We start from the raw sequence: 19,130 nt of genomic DNA on the forward strand, positions 1-19,130 counted from the left end.
GTCCTCTGAGAGAAGCCAGGCGAAGACCCTTCTCAAAACCGGCCTGAAGGAAGGCCAGAACGTTAGGGACGGAGAAATGGAGAGGGCGGAAACGCCCAGACTCGCACCAGGCAAAATACGCTCTCCAGGTCCGGTAGTAAATACGGGCTGACTGGGGTTTGCGAGCGTGAAGCATCGTCTGAATGACAGAATCCGAGAGGCCACGGGATTTCAAGACCGCGGTCTCAACGGCCACGCCGTCAAACGAAGCTGAGGTAAATTCGGGTGGTACAGAGGACCCTGAGAAAGGAGATCGTGGCGCAGAGGAAGTCGCCACGGGACGTCGGCGAGCAGAAACACTAGATCTGCGTACCACGCCCAGCGGGGCCAATCCGGAGCCACCAGGATTGCCGAAACCCGGGCTGCCTTGAGACGCTTGAGCACTCGGGGCAGGAGGGGAATGGGGGGGGGGGGAACAGGTACAGAAGGTTGAACTGAGGCCAAGGCAGAACTAGGGCGTCTACCGCAAAAGCCTGAGGGTCTCTGGACCGCGCGACATAGAGCGGGATCCTGTGGTTGAGACGTGACGCGAAAAGATCCACGTCCGGAGTTCCCCATCGGTGACAAAGTTGGAGGAACACCTCTGGGTGTAGAGACCATTCGCCCGGGTCGACTAGCTGACGACTGAGGAAGTCTGCCGCCCAATTGTCGACCCCGGGAATGTGTACCGCGGAGAGGACGGGAACGTGGGTCCAGCGCAGGATATGGGAGGCTTCCTGCAAGGCCATCACGCTCCTGGTGCCCCCTTGGTGGTTCAGATAAGCCACGGCGGTGGAATTGTCTGTTTGAACCCGGACCGGGAGACTGCGGAGACGTGGGGTCCAGTGAGACAGTGCCAGGAAAATTGCCCTGAGCTCGAGCACATTTATCTGCAGGGAGGACTCCTGAGCAGACCAAAGACCCTGGACTGTGAGAGAGTCGAGGACCGCTCCCCAACCCGAGAGGCTGGCGTCCGTCGTGATCACCCGCCAACTGGGGGGAAGAAAGGAACGGCCCAGGGACACCGTCCGAGGAAGCAGCCACCAGGAGAGGTCCTGGCGAAGCTGGAGAGGGAGACGAACCAGGCGATCGAGACCTGCCTGGGACTTGTCCCACCTGGATAGGAGAAACAACTGAAGGTCCCGGGAGTGGAATTGGGAATAGGGAATGGCTTCGAAGGAAGCCACCATCCTCCCCAGGACGCGCATACACGTCCTGATAGTCAAGGTGGACGGGCCGCGGAGAAGCGTCACCCCCGCCTGAAGGGAGGCAATCTTCTCTGGGGGGAGAAACACCCGCCCGAGGCGAGTGTCGAAAATCATGCCCAGGAAGGGCATCCTCTGGCATGGGACGAGGGAGGACTTGGAGTGGTTGACGAGCCACCCGAACTGAGCAAGAGCTGAGAGGGTGATGTGCAGGCTGGACAGGTTGTCCTCCAACGACGGGGCCCGAATCAGAAGGTCGTCCAGGTAAGGTACCAAAGCGACCCCCCTGGCACGTAGAAGGGCCATGAGAGGCGCCAACACCTTGGTGAAGACCCTCGGAGCAGAGGCCAGGCCGAAGGGCAGGGCTACGAATTGGAAATGAAGAGAACCTACCGCGAAGCGAAGGAACCTTTGGTGGGAGGGGGCAATGGGGACGTGGAGATAGGCGTCCTGAATGTCGATGGACGACAGGAACTCGTCCGACTCCAAGGAGGCGATCACCGACTGGAGGGATTCCATACGAAAGTGACGGACCCGGACAAAGTGATTCAGCGCCTTCAGGTCCAGGATAGGACGGAGCGAACCGTCCTTTTTGGGAACCGTGAACAGATTCGAATAGAACCCCTGAAAACGTTCTGATTCTGGAACCGGAACGATGACCCCTAGAGAGCGAAGGGAACGAATGGCCTGAAAAAAACCTTCTGCCCTGGAGGGGGACCTGGGGGGCGACGTCAGGAAGAACCGTCCCGGCGGAAGATCGGAAAATTCGATCCTGTATCCGGAGGAGACTACCTCCAGAACCCAAGCGTCTTCTACGCTTGCTTGCCAGACGTCCTGAAAGGCGAGCAGACGCCCTCCCACCTTGACAGAGTCATGCGGAAGGAGGTTTAGTGGACTGGGGGCGAGCAGGTTTGGGCTTGGCATGCCAGGAGGGCTTGGCCTTAAAGGAAGGCCTGGAGGACTTCTTGTCAGATCGGGCAGGGGGGGCCCGAAAAGGACTGCGCCCGAGAGGACGACCCAGGAAAGCGACGGCGGCGAGGCTGATTCTGGGAAAGAAGAGAGCTCTTACCGCCAGTGGCCTCCGAAATGAGCTCCTCCAAATGCTTCCCAAAGAGCTTCCCACCGAGAAAGGGAAGGGAAATCAGAGCCTTCTTGGAGGCGGAATCTGCCGCCCAAGAACGAAGCCAGATGGTGCGGCGAATGGCCACAGAGTTAGCGGCCGCACGGCCGGATCGGCGGGCCGATTCCATAGAGGCATCGCAAAGAAATTTGGACGCCTGGTAAATTTGAGAGGCAAGCACTGCCAGTTCCCCTTGATCAGAGTCTGGGGGTAAGGCGCGAACAAGCTGTTTTGCCCAGATAGCGCAGGCCTTAGCCACCCAGGAGGCGGCAAACGCAGGGCGGATGGCGGCACCCGCTGCGATGAAAACAGACTTGGCCAAAGAGTCGACCCGTTTATCAGCGGGATCCGACAAGGAAGCCGCGTCAGCCAGGGGAAGAGCAGTAGCCTTCGCCAGGCGAGCAACCTGAGGGTCCACCTGAGGAGGAACCTCCTCAGAAAAAGGATAGGGGACGTCAGAGGCCTTGGTAAGATGAAGGCGCCGATCAGGATGACGCCACTCCTTAGCCAGAAGCGCGTCCAGATCCTCGTGATTCGGGAAGACCACAGTGGAACGTCTAGCCCGGCGGAAGGACACCGACTCCAGGGAGGAGGAGGAGGGAACGTCCTGCACATGGAGCGCGTCACGGACGGCTTTGATGAAGTCCTGAATGGCCGCAGACATCGCCGAGCACCGCTCTGATTCAGAATCAGAAGCGGAGGAATCCCCAGGAACGGCGGAAGCGGCTGAAGAAGAAATTTCGCCCGACTCAGACCTAACCGGGGAGTGATCCGGGGTAGCTGAGGAAGAATGGGACCCGGCCGAGGCTGTGCGAGGTCGCTTGCTGGACCTCGTACCAGAGCGGGAACGGACTTCCCCGGCGGGGAGGTCCCTGCCCGAGGCGGCCGCAATCTGAGCGGGCAAGCGGTCCAAGGACTGCGCTAGGGATTGGGAGAGGCTGGCAAGGTTACCTATAGCCTGGGATAGGGTAGCAGCCCATTCCGGAAGGACCGACAAGGAGGAGGCCGCAGGGGCGGACTGGGTGGGCCCGGGGGGAAGGCACTGCACGCAGAGAGAGGAAGACTGACCACATGGGAACTTCCTATTACACACGGAACAGGCGTAATGAGTGGAAATGGCGGCAGGGGGAGTGGGGGCCCGACCAGAAGAAGACATGAGGGCGGTATGGAGGAGCATGCAAAGCAAAAAAGAGTCAGCCAGAGGCTGCCTACCAGACCCAAGGTGCTGTGTCCCACAGAAGCACGTCCAGAGAGCCGAGTCGCAGGAGAAGCTGTAAGATGCGACAGCTGCAGGCAGGACAGGAGCCGGTAGTAGAGGAAGACACACCCCCCCAGCAGCCCGCGCTGGTGCTGGATTAGTAAGAAAAAACGCGCCTCCCAGGGCGCCACCCACAGAGGGGAGGGAGAGGCGAAAAGCCCGGGAAGGCAGGAGGCGGAGCTCCGCCCCACGTGACCCGCGGCCTAGGCTGAAGAAAAGCCGGGGCCTAGAGTAGAAAAAAGCTGCCGGAAACGGACGCCCGCGATCGCGGTAACGCCCGGAGGCAGCAGCAGAAGCGGAGACGCAGCGCCGATTTCCCGGCGGGGTGCGGGGGCCCGGAAGGCCAGGTAGGAGCAGGGGGAAACCCGTTAGTACGGGAAGGAGCCGAAGGAGCAGAACCGGCCGTCTTAAAGGGCCAGACCCTAGAAACGAGGGTGCCCCAAAAAGTTTTGCCCCACGCAGAAAAGAACCCCAGGCAAGCGTGCAGTGCCCCCTAAGTTGGAGGAACACCTCCAGACCCAAGTGCTAAACTAAAAAGGAGACACTGCCATACTCACCTTCTGACGTTTTCAGGCGCAGCAATGACCACCCCCTCGGCGGACTCAACACGGGAGCCGTGGGTCCGCCGGAATTCCTCTGCGGAAGCAGATAAGTGGGGACTAGGTGGCTGCCGCAGGGGGGCAACTAAAGTGGAACACGATGGAGCCACCCCTGCATCAGGAAGAACCTGTAGAAAAAAAAGAGAAAAAATAGAACAAAATAAAAAATAAAATTAGCAGGATGACCTGCAAAACAGGTCATGTCTGCCTCCTACGGACACTAGAACTAGACTGGTGTGTCTCGGCTCTTGCAGAGGGGTATAGCCCACCTGGGCGGAGCCAACACTTTTGTGTTTCTAGTGTCAGCCTCCTAGTGGCAGCTGGGCATATACCCATGGTGCTGTGTCCCCCAATGCCATGCACGAGAAATTTTTTTATTTTATTAACTCACCTCCTCCAATTGATCCCGTAGCTGCCGGTCTACTGTTCTTTCTTCAGGACCTGTCAAAGGACCTGTGGTGACGTCACTGAGCTCAACACATGGTCCATTACCATGGTGATGGATCATGTGATGAGCACAGTGATGTCACCACAGGTCTTTTGACAGGTCCTGAAGAAAGAACAGGAGACCGGCAGCTACGGGATCAATTGGAGGAGGAGAGTTCATTATTATTATTATTATTTTTAACCCTCAATTGACCTTCTACTAAGCATTCTGTATTAAAGAATGCTATTATTTTCCCTTATAACCATGTTATAAGGCAAAATAATACAGTAAATAGACTTTCATCCTAGCAACAATGTGTGAAAATCGCACCGCATCCACACTTGCTTGCGGATGCTTGCGATTTTCACGCAGCCCCATTAACTTCTATGGGGCCTGCGTTGCATGAAAATCACCGCTCATGTGCACAGCCCCATAGAAATGAATGGGTCCGGATTCAGTGCGGGTGCAATGCGTTCACATCACGCATTGCACCCACGCATAAATCTTGCCCAAGTGAAAGGGGCCTAAGGGTGAATAGGACAAGGGTTCCAGCCCCTAAGGGGGCTAATAGTAAGTAAAAAAAACAAAAAAACACAAACACTAAGGCTACTTTCACACTTGCGGCAGTGTGATCCGGCGGGCAGTTCCGTCGTAGGAACTGCCTGCCTGATCCACCGATCTGGATGTGACAAAGCATTTGTGAGACGCATCCGGATGCGGATCCATCTCACAAATGCATTGCAAGAAAGAATCCATCTCTCAGCTTGTCATGCGGACAGACGGATCCGTCTTGTATCTTTTTACCAGTCTGCGCATGCGCAGACCGAAAGGACAGATCCGGCATTCCGGTATTTTGAATGCACTAATCTGGCACTAATACATTCCTATGGAGAAAAATGCCAGATCCAGCATTCCGGCAAGTCTTTAGTTTTTATTCGGGGAGATAAAACCGTAGCATGCTGCTGTTTTCTCTTTTGCCTGATCAGTCAAAACGACTGAACTGAAGACATCCTGATGCATCCTGAACGGATTACTCTCCATTCAGAATGCATAGGGATATGCCTGATCAGTTATTTTCCGGTATAGAGCCCCTATGACGGAACTCTATGCCGGAAATTAAAAATGCTAGTGTGAAAGTACAATAAAATATTAAGTTTAAATCCCCCCTTTCCCAATTTTACATAAAAAATATATAAACAATAAATAAATAAACATATTACGTAGCGCTGCATCCGAAAAGTCCAAACTATTAAATTATTTAAAAATATCTCTTATGCGGTGAGCGCCGTAACATAAATAAATAAATAAAAACCATGCGATTCGCCATTTTTTAGTCACCTTGTCACCCCAAAAAATAGGATAGGACTGTTCTATTATGGGCCGAACGTTTCATAAAATGCAATATGCACGCAGCTTTTTTTGCGTGGTATTGAGTATCGCAATACTTTTTTCATTGGGCTCCTAAATTTTTCAATTCAGGAGCCAATGGCTACTAGGTATTTTTTTTAGTCTGGAGCACTGCATATGGGGTATCGTTGAAATCGTACTGGGTGTACTGGCATGGGTCAGTTTTGCCGCAAACAAAGCACCTTGGGAACAAAACCCGTAAAACGAGGAATTGCGTTTTTTCCCCCAATTCCACCCCATTTGGAATTTTTTTTACCGCTTCCCACTACATTTTATGCCATAATTAATGGTGACATTAGAAAGTACAACTTGCCCCACAAAAAATATGCCCTCATATGGATATGTGAATGGAAATATAAAAAAGTTATGGCTCAAGGAAGATAGGGAAGAAAAATGAAAACGCAAAAACGAAAAAAATAAAATAAAATACAAATTTTTGTAGCGAAAGGGTTAATATTAGTAAAGTGGAACTCAACCATTGGAAAATATAAATTCACTATCACTATTTAAATGTGATTAAATTAAAACTAAAGCAGTCAAATACACATGCAGGGCTGTAGGCAATTCCAAATTTTTCTCTAAGGTTCTTTACTATTAAAGGGTGTGTCTGCTATAGAAAAAAAATAACTTTTTTTTTATATATATATATATATATATATATATATATATATAAATAAACTTTTTTTTAATAGAAAGAGAGTTTACACTCAGAGCCTCCATCACTCTGTAAGTAGACTTACAGTACTACGAAGAGCACTCCTGCCCTCTAGAGGACACTGTTCTTCCATGCATTTATTTTGGACCACATTTCCGGTAGTAACATTTTATTGCCATTGCCATTTAAAGGATAAAGTTTGTTTGGTTAACATCTGCCACACCCAACAAAAATTCTGCCCTATGCTACATACCAAAAGACTGCAACTGTACATAGAAATGAATGGGATCGCCTTGGCAGTTGCAAGAAATATAGCCTTGTTGGATTTCGTGCAACTGTCACAGTGATCCCATGCATTTGTATGGCGTCACGGCTACCCAGCGATCCTGGTCGCGACCAGTGTCGCCGTGGCCTGAATGCTTAAAGTGGTAGTCTGTTGGCAAGAAGCATCAGACTCCAAACAGATTCCACCGATTTTACTTTTCAGAGATCTTTTGGAAAATGAAAGGTGGAATCTGATTGGCTACTAGAGGTAACTAAGACAGCTTTCCTTTACACCAGTTTTGATAAATCTCCCCCAATGTGTTAGAAAAGGATTTTTTTTCTTTAAATTTACAATTCTCTAATATAAGATGTAAAGGGAGTCCGTTTTTGCTGCCCTAACTAAGGGCAGACTACTGACAGATCCAGTTAGCAAAACACTGGGTCACTTTTTACTAAACTCTTGTATACTGAACAGATCCAGCGTACAGCGTGAGACTATGAGTCCTGTTAATTTATGAGGACCTTCCACTTTCCAACCCCTAGTCACCGATTGTCTTTTTTTTTTTTTTCTATAGGGTTCAATGGCAGGGAGAGCTGGGTCCTTGTGAATATCCGGACTCATCGGCTCACACTGAGTATTGTACAGCTCCAGCGCTGGACCTGTTCAATATAGGATTTTAGCAAAACAGCTCTAGCAGTTAAAAGACGACATCACAGGGTTTTACAAAGGGGATCTGTCACTAGTTTATGCTTTAGGTGTGACAGCAAAAAGCTGGTGACAGAATACAACTAGATTATGAGGCACATATATGGACTTCGTATACTCACTACCCACACGTGCAAACCCCTGCTCCAATACTTTGATAAGTTTTGATGAAACCACTTCATTTGTATGCAACATAAAATGTATGTAGACAGTAGGCAAATGCAGCTCCAAATGGAAAATACAGGATACTTTATAAGCCCAACCTGCTCGTTCTTCATCCACATCCATTGGTATAATGGCCAAATTCGGACCTGCAGCTTCATTGTCTTGCGCAGATGGTCTAACATCCTCTTGTGGAACGTCTTCCATGTCATTTAGAGCTGCCCATTTGAAGCAAGCACAAAGTGAATAGATGGGGACAATCACTGCTACATATAAATGAAAATATTTTATGTATTGCAGGATAAAGCAAGCTTGTTGTTCATATATCATTATATCTAACCCAAGACTAAAATTGTAGGGCTCAAGCAGAAAGGGACAATCTGTCCATGCCATCTTTCCACCGTATGAGGTAGAGAGATAACATCTACATGGTAAGTGAGGCATTCCAATTCTACTAAAGGGGTTTTCCGAGATTTTAATACTGATGACCTATCCTTCGGATAAGTCATCAGTATCTGATTGGGGGGGGTCCAACAACTGGGGCCCACGCCAATGAGCTGTTTGAGACTGCAGCGGTACTTGCAGTAGCACAGCGGCCTTCTTCAGCTTTTCCTAGACCAGTGACAACGCGTTCATCGGTCACATGGTCTAGGCCCAGCTCAGCCCCTTTGAAGTGAAAGGGGCTTATCCAGATACCAAGCACAGCCACTATACAATGTACGGCACTATGGTAAGCACGGAGAAGCCCACGGGACTCACAGGAGCACAGGTGCCTTCTCAAACAGTTGATTGGTAGGGATCCCAGGTGTTAGACCCCCACAATCAGATACTGATGAACTATCCAGAGGATAGGTCATCAGTATTAAAGTCTTGGAAAACCCTTTTAAGTCGATCATTGATAAATTGTTTTGTATTTTAGCACAAAGTGTTGCACCTTCAGCTGCTATATGTGGTTCCTCTACATGGTTCTCCGCTCTGACTTCAGGATCCTCATTTCCCTCCTCATGTTGAGGTGGAGGTATATTTTGTGGCTGTTGATTATTGTTATTGTGTTGCAGGTTGTTGTTGTTCTGGTGATTGTTGTTGTTTTCATTTTCATTGTTGGAGTTCTGATTGCTCACAAGGGCGGAGGACACTCCAATGCCTGTTCCTGCGCTAAGGCCTACACGAGCACAACCCTGGAAGGGGACAGAAAAAGGCCTCAGGATATGTATTCTTCAATAACAGCACAAAAGATCTTAAATTTAGAAATGGGAAATGAATCAAGCCAGCAAAAAAGGCAATATGGACAATCCCTATACATTAGTAAGCGACTTGTATTAATTTTCTCTACATGGTAAGTGCAATTTGCTGATTTGTGTACCTAAACTTTCAAGAGATAGGGGAGACTTATCAAAACTGGCTTAGTTGTTCATCGCAACCAATCAGAATTTACCTTTCATTTTCCAAAGGTGGAATCTGATTGCCTGTCTTAGGCAACTAAACCAGTTTTCCTTTACACCAGTTTTGATAGAAATACACAATGGGGGAGATCTAACAGTTTAAAAACTAATAATTTTTGCAATATACACTACTTACTGATTTTATTGTTTTAAAGGCAGAGGTGGCCCCCAAAGTTGGGGCCTTCCTGCAGCACATACAGATTCTTCTGTGTACAAGACCTGATTTCTACAATATGCTCTACAGCGAGTACTGTGCTGGTTGGAGCTCCCATTTCTCCTCAAGCCTATGCCCTCCGATGAAGGTTCAGTCACAGAACATGGGTGCAGGATACCATGCACGGATCTGCCGTGCTAGGCTTTAGCCTAGCCAAGCTGGGAATTCTATGCCCCCCATGTAATCTGATCCTTTAGTGAGTTGACAGCCCATCTCACAAAATTTTAGTTATTAAATATAATCTTTTTGGGGGTGATATATCACTAAGTAGAGAGGGGGTACATAATATTATAAAAAGAACCCCCTATTTCACTTTGATCTCCCTCATAAGCCTGAGTTATTTATCAGGGGTAGAGGCCCCAATTTTAGCAAGCAAATAAAATAAAGTCATTTCCAATTTGGGAACACACACACACATATATATATATATATATACACATACATATAGTACAGACCAAAAGTTTGGACACACCTTCTCATTCAAAGAGTTTTCTTTATTTTCATGACTATGAAAATTGTAGATTCACACTGAATGCATCAAAACTATGAATTAACACATGTGGAATTATATACATAACAAACAAGTGTGAAACAACTAAAAATATGTCATATTCTAGGTTCTTCAAAGTAGCCACCTTATGCTTTGATTACTGCTTTGCACACTCTTGGCATTCTCTTGATGAGCTTCAAGAGGTAGTCCCCTGAAATGGTTTTCACTTCACAGGTGTACCCTGTCAGGTTTAATAAGTGGGATTTCTTGCCTTATAAATGGGGTTAGGACAATCAGTTGCGTTGAGGAGAAGTCAGGTGGATACACAGCTGATAGTCCTACTGAATAGACGAGTGGCCATCATTACTTTAAGAAATGAAGGTCAGTCAGTCAGCCGAAAAATTGGGAAAACTTTGAAAAGTAAGGGCTATTTGACCATGAAGGAGAGTGATGGGGTGCTGCGCCAGATGACCTGGCCTCCACAGTCACCGGACCTGAACCCAATCGAGATGATTTGGGGTGAGCTGGACCGCAGAGTGAAGGCAAAAGGGCCAACAAGTGCTAAGCATCTCTGGGAACTCCTTCAAGACTGTTGGAAGACCATTTCAGGGGACTACCTCTTGAAGCTCATCAAGAGAATGCCAAGAGTGTGCAAAGCAGTAATCAAAGCAAAAGGTGGCTACTTTGAAGAACCTAGAATATGACATATTTTCAGTTGTTTCACACTTGTTTGTTATGTATATAATTCCACATGTGTTAATTCATAGTTTTGATGCCTTCATAGTCATGAAAATAAAGAAAACTCTTTGAATGAGAAGGTGTGTCCAAACTTTTGGTCTGTACTGTATGTGTATATATATATATATATATATATATATATATATATATATATATATATTTGTGTGTATGTATCTAAGTGGAAAAAAAGCAATTTTTCACTGATAGTATATATTACAAGGTTTCTTATATTCACCTGTACAACTTATGCACAGTTGTGTGAAAAGTTAGTGACCATTTAAAAGAATTGCAGCAGCAGATGCAGTTTCTCTTTATACCAGCCTGAATCAACTAAGATATGTTGATCATTCACACAGTAGCCACTAAAGTAAAAGACAAGCCACAGGGATTTTATCATAATTTACTTGCTGTACTTGGATAGTAACACAAAATACCTGCAGTTCATCCCTCCCAAGAACTAACCTTAGGGGGTTCCCGAAACATCTGGTCCAGAGAGATAAATTCTAAACTGGGGAGTAGCTCAACAAACTGACTGAAGGATTCCAGCTTAATGGCATGGCATCGCACCAAGCTAAGATCAACCAAGCGGTTCCACCGGGAATGATCTGTAAGGGAATCAAGAAAGCACTGTTTATACTTAGCAGACAATGGAACTAGAAGATTATAGTAAAGCTTTTATGTTGTGGTGTTGTATAAGATTATAGAAGGCAGCATCTGTAAGCTGCTGAAATTCGGTTTGTAATGAACTAACTCCGTGGATGTGTGAGGCTTCTCTAACTCTCCTTCAAAGATTTAATGTAAACTAACACCCAACAAAACAAATATTTAAATGCTTATATTTTTATTGCATTATAAAGGCATGAGTTGTTTTTTTGGGGGGGGATTTTCAGTTGTAATTGTTGGGATAAGCCATCAAGCATCAGATCATAAAGTGGAAAAAGTAGTTAAATCCTTCCTGTGGTTGGCAAAAGGGTCGAGCTTGGCCTGCAAACATTGAGACCCCTTAAATATTTGGGTGGTCAGTTATTACCCAACCTTTTATTATTACTACTAGAGATGAACGAACCGAAGCTGATGAAGTGGAATTAGATCCAAATTTCAGAAAAAATTTGATTTGCACCGATGCCGAATTTCCTCGTGATTCGTGATAACGAATCTCATTTTTTTTCTAAAATGGCTACTGCACGTGTGAGGACATGGAGAAAGGAACTCTGGGAAGGCGGGATCACCCATAATGCCATGCATGCAGCCAATCAGCAGCCAGCTAGACCTGTGATGTCACAGCACTATATTTACCAGTGTGCTTAGTGCAAGGAGAGACGTCAGCAAGCGCTAGGGACAGTGCTAAAAAAAAAACGATTTAAAAGTTCAGGGAAAGATTATTAAAGGTGTAGGGAAAGGAGGAGGAGGAGGAATCATTCCACAGCATTCATGTAGAACAGGGTTCAGTAGGGGAGGTTACAGCCTGGGTAACAGGAACAATCCTATTACACCTTGCTGCACTGACTGGGCATCCAAATTGCCATTATACAGCTCTGTAATTCCAGCAAACCGTTCTTGTTATTGGGGTGCAAGTGCTGTTTGATACAGGCCTTAACAGGGGTTATTACAAGGAAATATTTCTACGTCTTATTTGCCGTTCAGCGGTGCAGTTATATATTCTAAAGCATTTTTTGGCTTGTATTAGTGGGGGGGGAAAGGGCTTATTAGCCGTTGTGTGGTGAAGTCCTAAAATTACAGCCCTTTTTGTCGTGTATTAGAGGCTAAAGTAAAATATATTTGCCGCTCAGCGGTGCAATTATCTGTTCTAAAGCCCTTTTTTGTGCCGTGTATTAGTGGCAAAAGTTAAATATATTTGCCTTTCAGCAGTTTTTTTGGGGGGGTTATTGTTCTGACGGATCAGAGGAAGGGCAAAATAATCAGTGACGTCAACACAAACTTACTGCTGACACCCTCTCAACTCTGTCGGGGGGCTCTACTTGTATAAGCGTAACAGGTTCTGTAGACATCTACATGGAATCAGCTGACGACGGTGTAAAAGGAGTGCGCTTCTTCTTGACGCTAACATCGACCTGTAAGGCTGAGTTCATACTTGAGTTATTTGGTTAGTTTTGGCCCTGTAACTGCCCAAATAAGTGAAGTGTGCAGTGATTCTAAGAGCGACGCCTGTCATCTACATGTCATACAGACTCACAGTATTATTTTACTACCAAAGCAGACTCCCTATGCGTGTTACTGCAAGGCATAATGTTCTACACCACTATAAAGGCTCTCTGCAGCCAGGAAATAGCCATTTTTTTCACGAAATTCGGCACTAATAAATTCGGATCAAACCAAATTTTTTCCCAAAAATTCAATGAACCCGCGAATCGAATTTTTTTTAAATTCGATCATCTCTAATTACTACCTAGATGTCACAGTTTAACCCTTTCAATCCCGGGCCAGTTTTCACCTTCCTGCCCAGGTCATTTTTTGCAAATCAGACATGTGTCACTTTATGTGGTAATAACTTTGGAACTCTTATTTTATCCAAAAGAAAAGGGCTGGGCACTCACTATATCTAGTAGCCGTGGTGCTTTATTAATTAAAATCAATTATTATAATATAATTAAAAACACATATTCTAACACACATTCATACACATCAATAATAGTATCTAAAATATAAATATAATCACTGTAACACAATGGTAAAAGGACCTATTTGATATATATAAGAGTCAGATATGATCAGTAATTCGCATATGACCAATAGTCCGCATATATGGAGGACGAAAACAGTCCAAAACTATCCGAATGTTCAGTCCAATATCAGAAGTGTGCCATATACAAAAAGGACGGATGAAATAGTTGATCCGATATCCTGAGATCTTTTTCAGAGACGAATAGTCCTGAATTCAAATATTCGCACAGTTCAAAGTAACAGCGTTAATTTCCAAATGGATAATGTGTCAGTTGTATTATAGTCTACTCACATAATAAATGTACTTAGGCGGCTCAGATCAACAATCCGCGGCGTCCCGCGTAATAGTCAGGGTATGATCTCCGCTTGTACGTGTGAGCCACAACTTCACAATGGAATAGTCTTTGATAACTCCTAGTAGGTTTCACAGAGAGTTTTCAACAAGCTGTTTTTCAATTGAACAATCAAAGTTCCTCACTTACTGGCGCCAGTAGTATCTTTGTAGTCCACAGCTCTGCAGATATGCGTTCCACCTTCAATTTATTTTCTCCAAGAAGGGGCGAAGCTGCAAAGGTTGGTGGTCCTTAGGTCCAGTCGGGGGGTCCAGTACCAGACGCGTTTCGGGGCTCTTAGTGGCCCCTTCCTCAGTGGTTGACCTCCCCTCCCTAATGTCTCTCCTTTTATAGAGGACTTCAGTAATTAATCCAACTGGGAAATGAGCCAAGTATTCCTCAAATTCTGAAATGGATCGGGTTCTCCTCAAAATCTGTGGTGGATCTCAATATTGGGATCTCTTCGAATGAATCAATATTAGATACACCAAAATATCCTCCATACTCCTTTCCATAATTTTCATTAGATATGTATAGATCTGGATTGTATATATCAAAGATACACCAAATATAAAGTAACCGCTTATGCGGTATTGATGCGTCTTTGTTGCATTTTTTTGTTGCATTTATATTCAAAACGATCCAGATTTCATAACTGTGTAGAACTGTGTTGCAACAAAGACGCATCAATACCGCATAAGCGGTTACTTTATATTTGGTGTATCTTTGATATATACAATCCAGATCTATACATATCTAATGAAAATTATGGAAAGGAGTATGGAGGATATTTTGGTGTATCTAATATTGATTCATTCGAAGAGATCCCAATATTGAGATCCACCACAGATTTTGAGGAGAACCCGATCCATTTCAGAATTTGAGGAATACTTGGCTCATTTCCCAGTTGGATTAATTACTGAAGTCCTCTATAAAAGGAGAGACATTAGGGAGGGGAGGTCAACCACTGAGGAAGGGGCCACTAAGAGCCCCGAAACGCGTCTGGTACTGGACCCCCCGACTGGACCTAAGGACCACCAACCTTTGCAGCTTCGCCCCTTCTTGGAGAAAATAAATTGAAGGTGGAACGCATATCTGCAGAGCTGTGGAATACAAAGATACTACTGGCGCCAGTAAGTGAGGAACTTTGATTGTTCAATTGAAAAACAGCTTGTTGAAAACTCTCTGTGAAACCTACTAGGAGTTATCAAAGACTATTCCATTGTGAAGTTGTGGCTCACACGTACAAGCGGAGATCATACCCTGACTATTACGCGGGACGCCGCGGATTGTTGATCTGAGCCGCCTAAGTACATTTATTATGTGAGTAGACTATAGGGGTGCACCGAAATGAAAATTCTGGTCCGAAACCGAAACCGAAAATTCAGGATGCCCTTGACCGAAAACCGAAACCGAAACCGAAACTGCCTTTTTGCCCAAATACTTTTAAAATACTTTTTTTTTAATGATTTTATTAATAATTCTTTTTCATGAATGAAATTCATCTGTGGGTGGCGCTGTTATGGAGAGGGGGATCTGTGGGTGGCGCTGTTATGGAGAGGGGGATCTGTGGGTGGCTCTGTTATGGAGAGGGGGATCTGTGGGTGGCGCTGTTATGGAGAGGGGGATCTGTGGGTGGCGCCGTTATGGAGAGGGGGATCTGTGGGTGGCGCCGTTATGGAGAGGGGGATCTGTGGGTGGCGCCGTTATGGAGAGGGGGATCTGTGGGTGGCGCCGTTATGGAGAGGGGGATCTGTGGGTGGCGCCGTTATGGAGAGGGGGATCTGTGGGTGGCGCCGTTATGGAGAGGGGGATCTGTGGGTGGCGCTGTTATGGAGAGGGGGATCTGTGGGTGGCGCTGTTATGGAGAGGGGGATCTGTGGGTGGCGCTGTTATGGAGAGGGGGATCTGTGGGTGGCGCTGTTATGGAGAGGGGGATCTGTGGGTGGCTCTGTTATGGAGAGGGGGATCTGTGGGTGGCGCTGTTATGGAGAGGGGGATCTGTGGGTGGCGCTGTTATGGGGAGGGGGGATCTGTGGGTGGCGCTGTTATGGAGAGGGGGATCTGTGGGTGGCGCTGTTATGGAGAGGGGGATCTGTGGGTGGCGCTGTTATGGAGAGGGGGATCTGTGCACTGTTATGGGCATAACAGTGCACAGATCCCTTTCCCCATAACAGTGCACAGATCCCTTTCCCCATAACAGTGCACAGATCCCCCCTCCCCATAGCAGTGCACAGATCCCCCCTCCCCATAGCAGTGCACAGATCCCCCCCTCCCCATAGCAGTGCACAGATCCCCCCTCCCCATAGCAGTTCCATAGACCGATCCCCCCTACCCATAACAGCCCCGGCCCTGCTGCTCACAGCATCTTTATTTTACCTTACAATCGTGAGGCTCCAGTAACTAACAACTCTGCAGGCAGAGCGGAGGGCGGCGTAACGTCACTTACTCACGTGACGCACCTGCTCCGCCCACTTTATGAATGAAGGAGGCGGAGCAGGCGCGTCACGTGAGTAAGTGACGTTACGCCGGCCTCCGCTCTGCCTGCAGAGTTGTTAGTTACTGGAGCCTCACGATTGTAAGGTAAAATAAAGATGCAGTGACAAAGTAAACCGCCCGCCCGCAGATGGTGGGTGACAAATCCCACACCCCATATTTTCGGCCGATATGTAACAATATCGGCCGAAGTGGATTAGGTGCATTTTCGGCCGATATTTTCGGCTGCCGAAATTTCGGTGCACCCCTAGTAGACTATAATACAACTGACACATTATCCATTTGGAAATTAACGCTGTTACTTTGAACTGTGCGAATATTTGAATTCAGGACTATTCGTCTCTGAAAAAGATCTCAGGATATCGGATCAACTATTTCATCCGTCCTTTTTGTATATGGCACACTTCTGATATTGGACTGAACATTCGGATAGTTTTGGACTGTTTTCGTCCTCCATATATGCGGACTATTGGTCATATGCGAATTACTGATCATATCTGACTCTTATATATATCAAATAGGTCCTTTTACCATTGTGTTACAGTGATTATATTTATATTTTAGATACTATTATTGATGTGTATGAATGTGTGTGAGAATATGTGTTTTTAATTATATTATAATAATTGATTTTAATTAATAAAGCACCACGGCTACTAGATATAGTGAGTGCCCAGCCCTTTTCTTTTGTATAATTTTTTGCTTGTTAGATTGGGTGAATCTGCGGGCTGTGAGCACCCATCCGGGTTTTTCCATACAGTAGTGCGACCCATTATCTGTGAATTAATCTTATTTTATCCAAGCCATTCTGAGATTGCTTTCTCGTGACACATTGTACTTCATGACACTGGTAAATTTGAGTCAATATATTTCATCTTTATTTATAAAATAATCCAAAATTTACCAAAAATGTAGAAAAATTTGTAAATTTTCTAAATTTCGATTTCTCTGCTTTTCAAAACAGAAAGTGATACTTCATAAAAGATTTATTACTTAACATTCCCCACATGTCTACTTTATGTTGGCATCATTTTGTAAATGTCATTTTATTTTTTTAAGACGTTAGAAGGCTTAGAATTTTAGAAGCAATTCTTAAACTTTTTAAGAAAACTTCCAAAGCCCACTTTTTAAGGACCAGTTCAGGTCTGAAGTCACTTTGTGGGGCTTACATAGTGGAAACCCCCCATAAATGACCCCATTGTAGAGACTACACCCCTCAAGTTACTCAAAACTGATTTTACAAACTTTGTTAACCGTTTGTGTTCCACAAGAATTAAAGGAAAATGGAGATTACATTTCTAAATTTCACTTTTTTGGCAGGTTTTCCATTTTAAGCCATTTTTCTTTAACACATCGAGGGTTAACAGCCAAACAAAACTCAATATTTACTACCCAGATTCTGCGGTTTACAGAAACACCCCACATGTGGTCGTAAACTGATGTAAGGGCACACAGCAGTGGCACTGTTTTTATTTTTTTTACAACATTCATCTGACAGGGTAGATCATGTGCTATTTTTATAGACCAAGTAGTTACGGAATCAATGATATCAAATATGTCTACTTTCTTTCTTTGTTTCAGTTTTACATAATAAAGCATTTAAAAATATATATATATTTTGTGTCTCCATTTTGAATTACTTTTTTTATTTTTCATGCCGATAGTCTGGTGCAGGGGCTCGTTTTTTGCAGGAAGAGTTGACGTTTTTATTGGTACCATTTTTGGGAACATATGATTTTTTTTGATCATTCATTATTTCACTTTATGGGGCAAGGTGACCAAAAAATTAGTTGTTTTAGCACAGATTTTATTTATTTCTTTTTACAACGTTCATCTGGGGGGTTAGGTCATGTGACATTTTCATAGAGCAGATCGTTACAGATGTGGCAATACCTAATATGTATACTTTTTCTTATTTATTTAAGTTTTACACAATAAAAGCATTTTTGAAACAAAAAAAATTACGTTTTAGTGTCTCCATAGTCTGAGAGTCAGCTTTTTTTTATTTTTTGACCCATTGTCTTCGTTAGGCTGTCATTTTTTGCGGGATAAGGTGACAGTTTGATTGGTACTATTTTGGGGGGCATACGCCTTTTTGATCGCTTGGTGTTGCAATTTTTGTGATGTAAGGTGACAAAAATGGCTTTTTTTAATACAGATTTATTTTTCACGGTGTTCACCTGAGGGGTTAGGTCATGTGATATTTTTATAGAACCAGTTGTTACAGACGCTGCGATACCTAATATGTGTGTTTTTTCTTTTTTTTTCTTCTATTTTTTATTTTAAAATCAAGGGAAAGGGGCTTTTTTTCCCTTGAAACTTTTATTTTATATCGAAAACCTTTTTTAACTTTTTTTTTTAACTTTATTTCTGTCCCACTCTGGGAGTCTTATCCCCTCCAGCAATGGATTACAATACATCTGTATTGTAATGCATAGCCTGTTAGCATATTACACTGAGTAATACACTAACAGGTTGCCTAGGAGACCCAGTCTGAGGCTGGATCTCCTGGGCACCAGTAGAAGGCAGGTCCACATGCCATGCACGGCATTGGGAAGCCTCTGCACGGCATCGGGCTGCCTTCTCACCCATTGGGTCCCCGCCACAGCAGCGCGGGGACCCGATAGGCTCTCCCACCCGCAGCAAACCCCTTCTATGTCGCGGTCAGTGCTGACTGCAGCATAGAAGGGGTTAATGTGACGGCATCTGTAATTTCACCGATGCCGGCGCATACAGCAGGGGTCCGGCTAACGGGAACAGTCTGTCCCTTGCAGTAATAGTACGGCGCTGGGCGGCAAGTCACGTCCCGCTGCGCCATACTATTACGGTGCTGGGACCTATGTTTTTACTTTGACTTGTTCTATGGGGGAACAAGGCTCTCCAAGCCTGCTAATAAACACAGAAGGACATCAGCA

At 45.5% G+C, this 19,130-nt stretch overlaps 1 protein-coding gene across 1 annotated transcript in view; it reads right to left on the reverse strand.

Moving 5' to 3' along the window:
- FBXO38 (F-box protein 38) overlaps positions 1 to 19,130 on the reverse strand; it is a 102,812-nt gene that overhangs the window by 63,215 nt on the left and 20,467 nt on the right. Inside the window, exons 11-13 of the mRNA XM_040406601.1 lie at positions 11,168 to 11,310; positions 8,756 to 8,999; positions 7,923 to 8,039 (exon numbers count right to left, since the gene is read on the reverse strand). Coding sequence (XP_040262535.1) covers positions 7,923 to 8,039; positions 8,756 to 8,999; positions 11,168 to 11,310 — 504 coding nt within the window. The remainder of the gene's footprint in view (positions 1 to 7,922; positions 8,040 to 8,755; positions 9,000 to 11,167; positions 11,311 to 19,130) is intronic.

This window comes from Bufo bufo, chromosome 1 (genome assembly GCF_905171765.1).
Source record: "Bufo bufo chromosome 1, aBufBuf1.1, whole genome shotgun sequence".
NCBI lineage: Eukaryota > Metazoa > Chordata > Amphibia > Anura > Bufonidae > Bufo > Bufo bufo.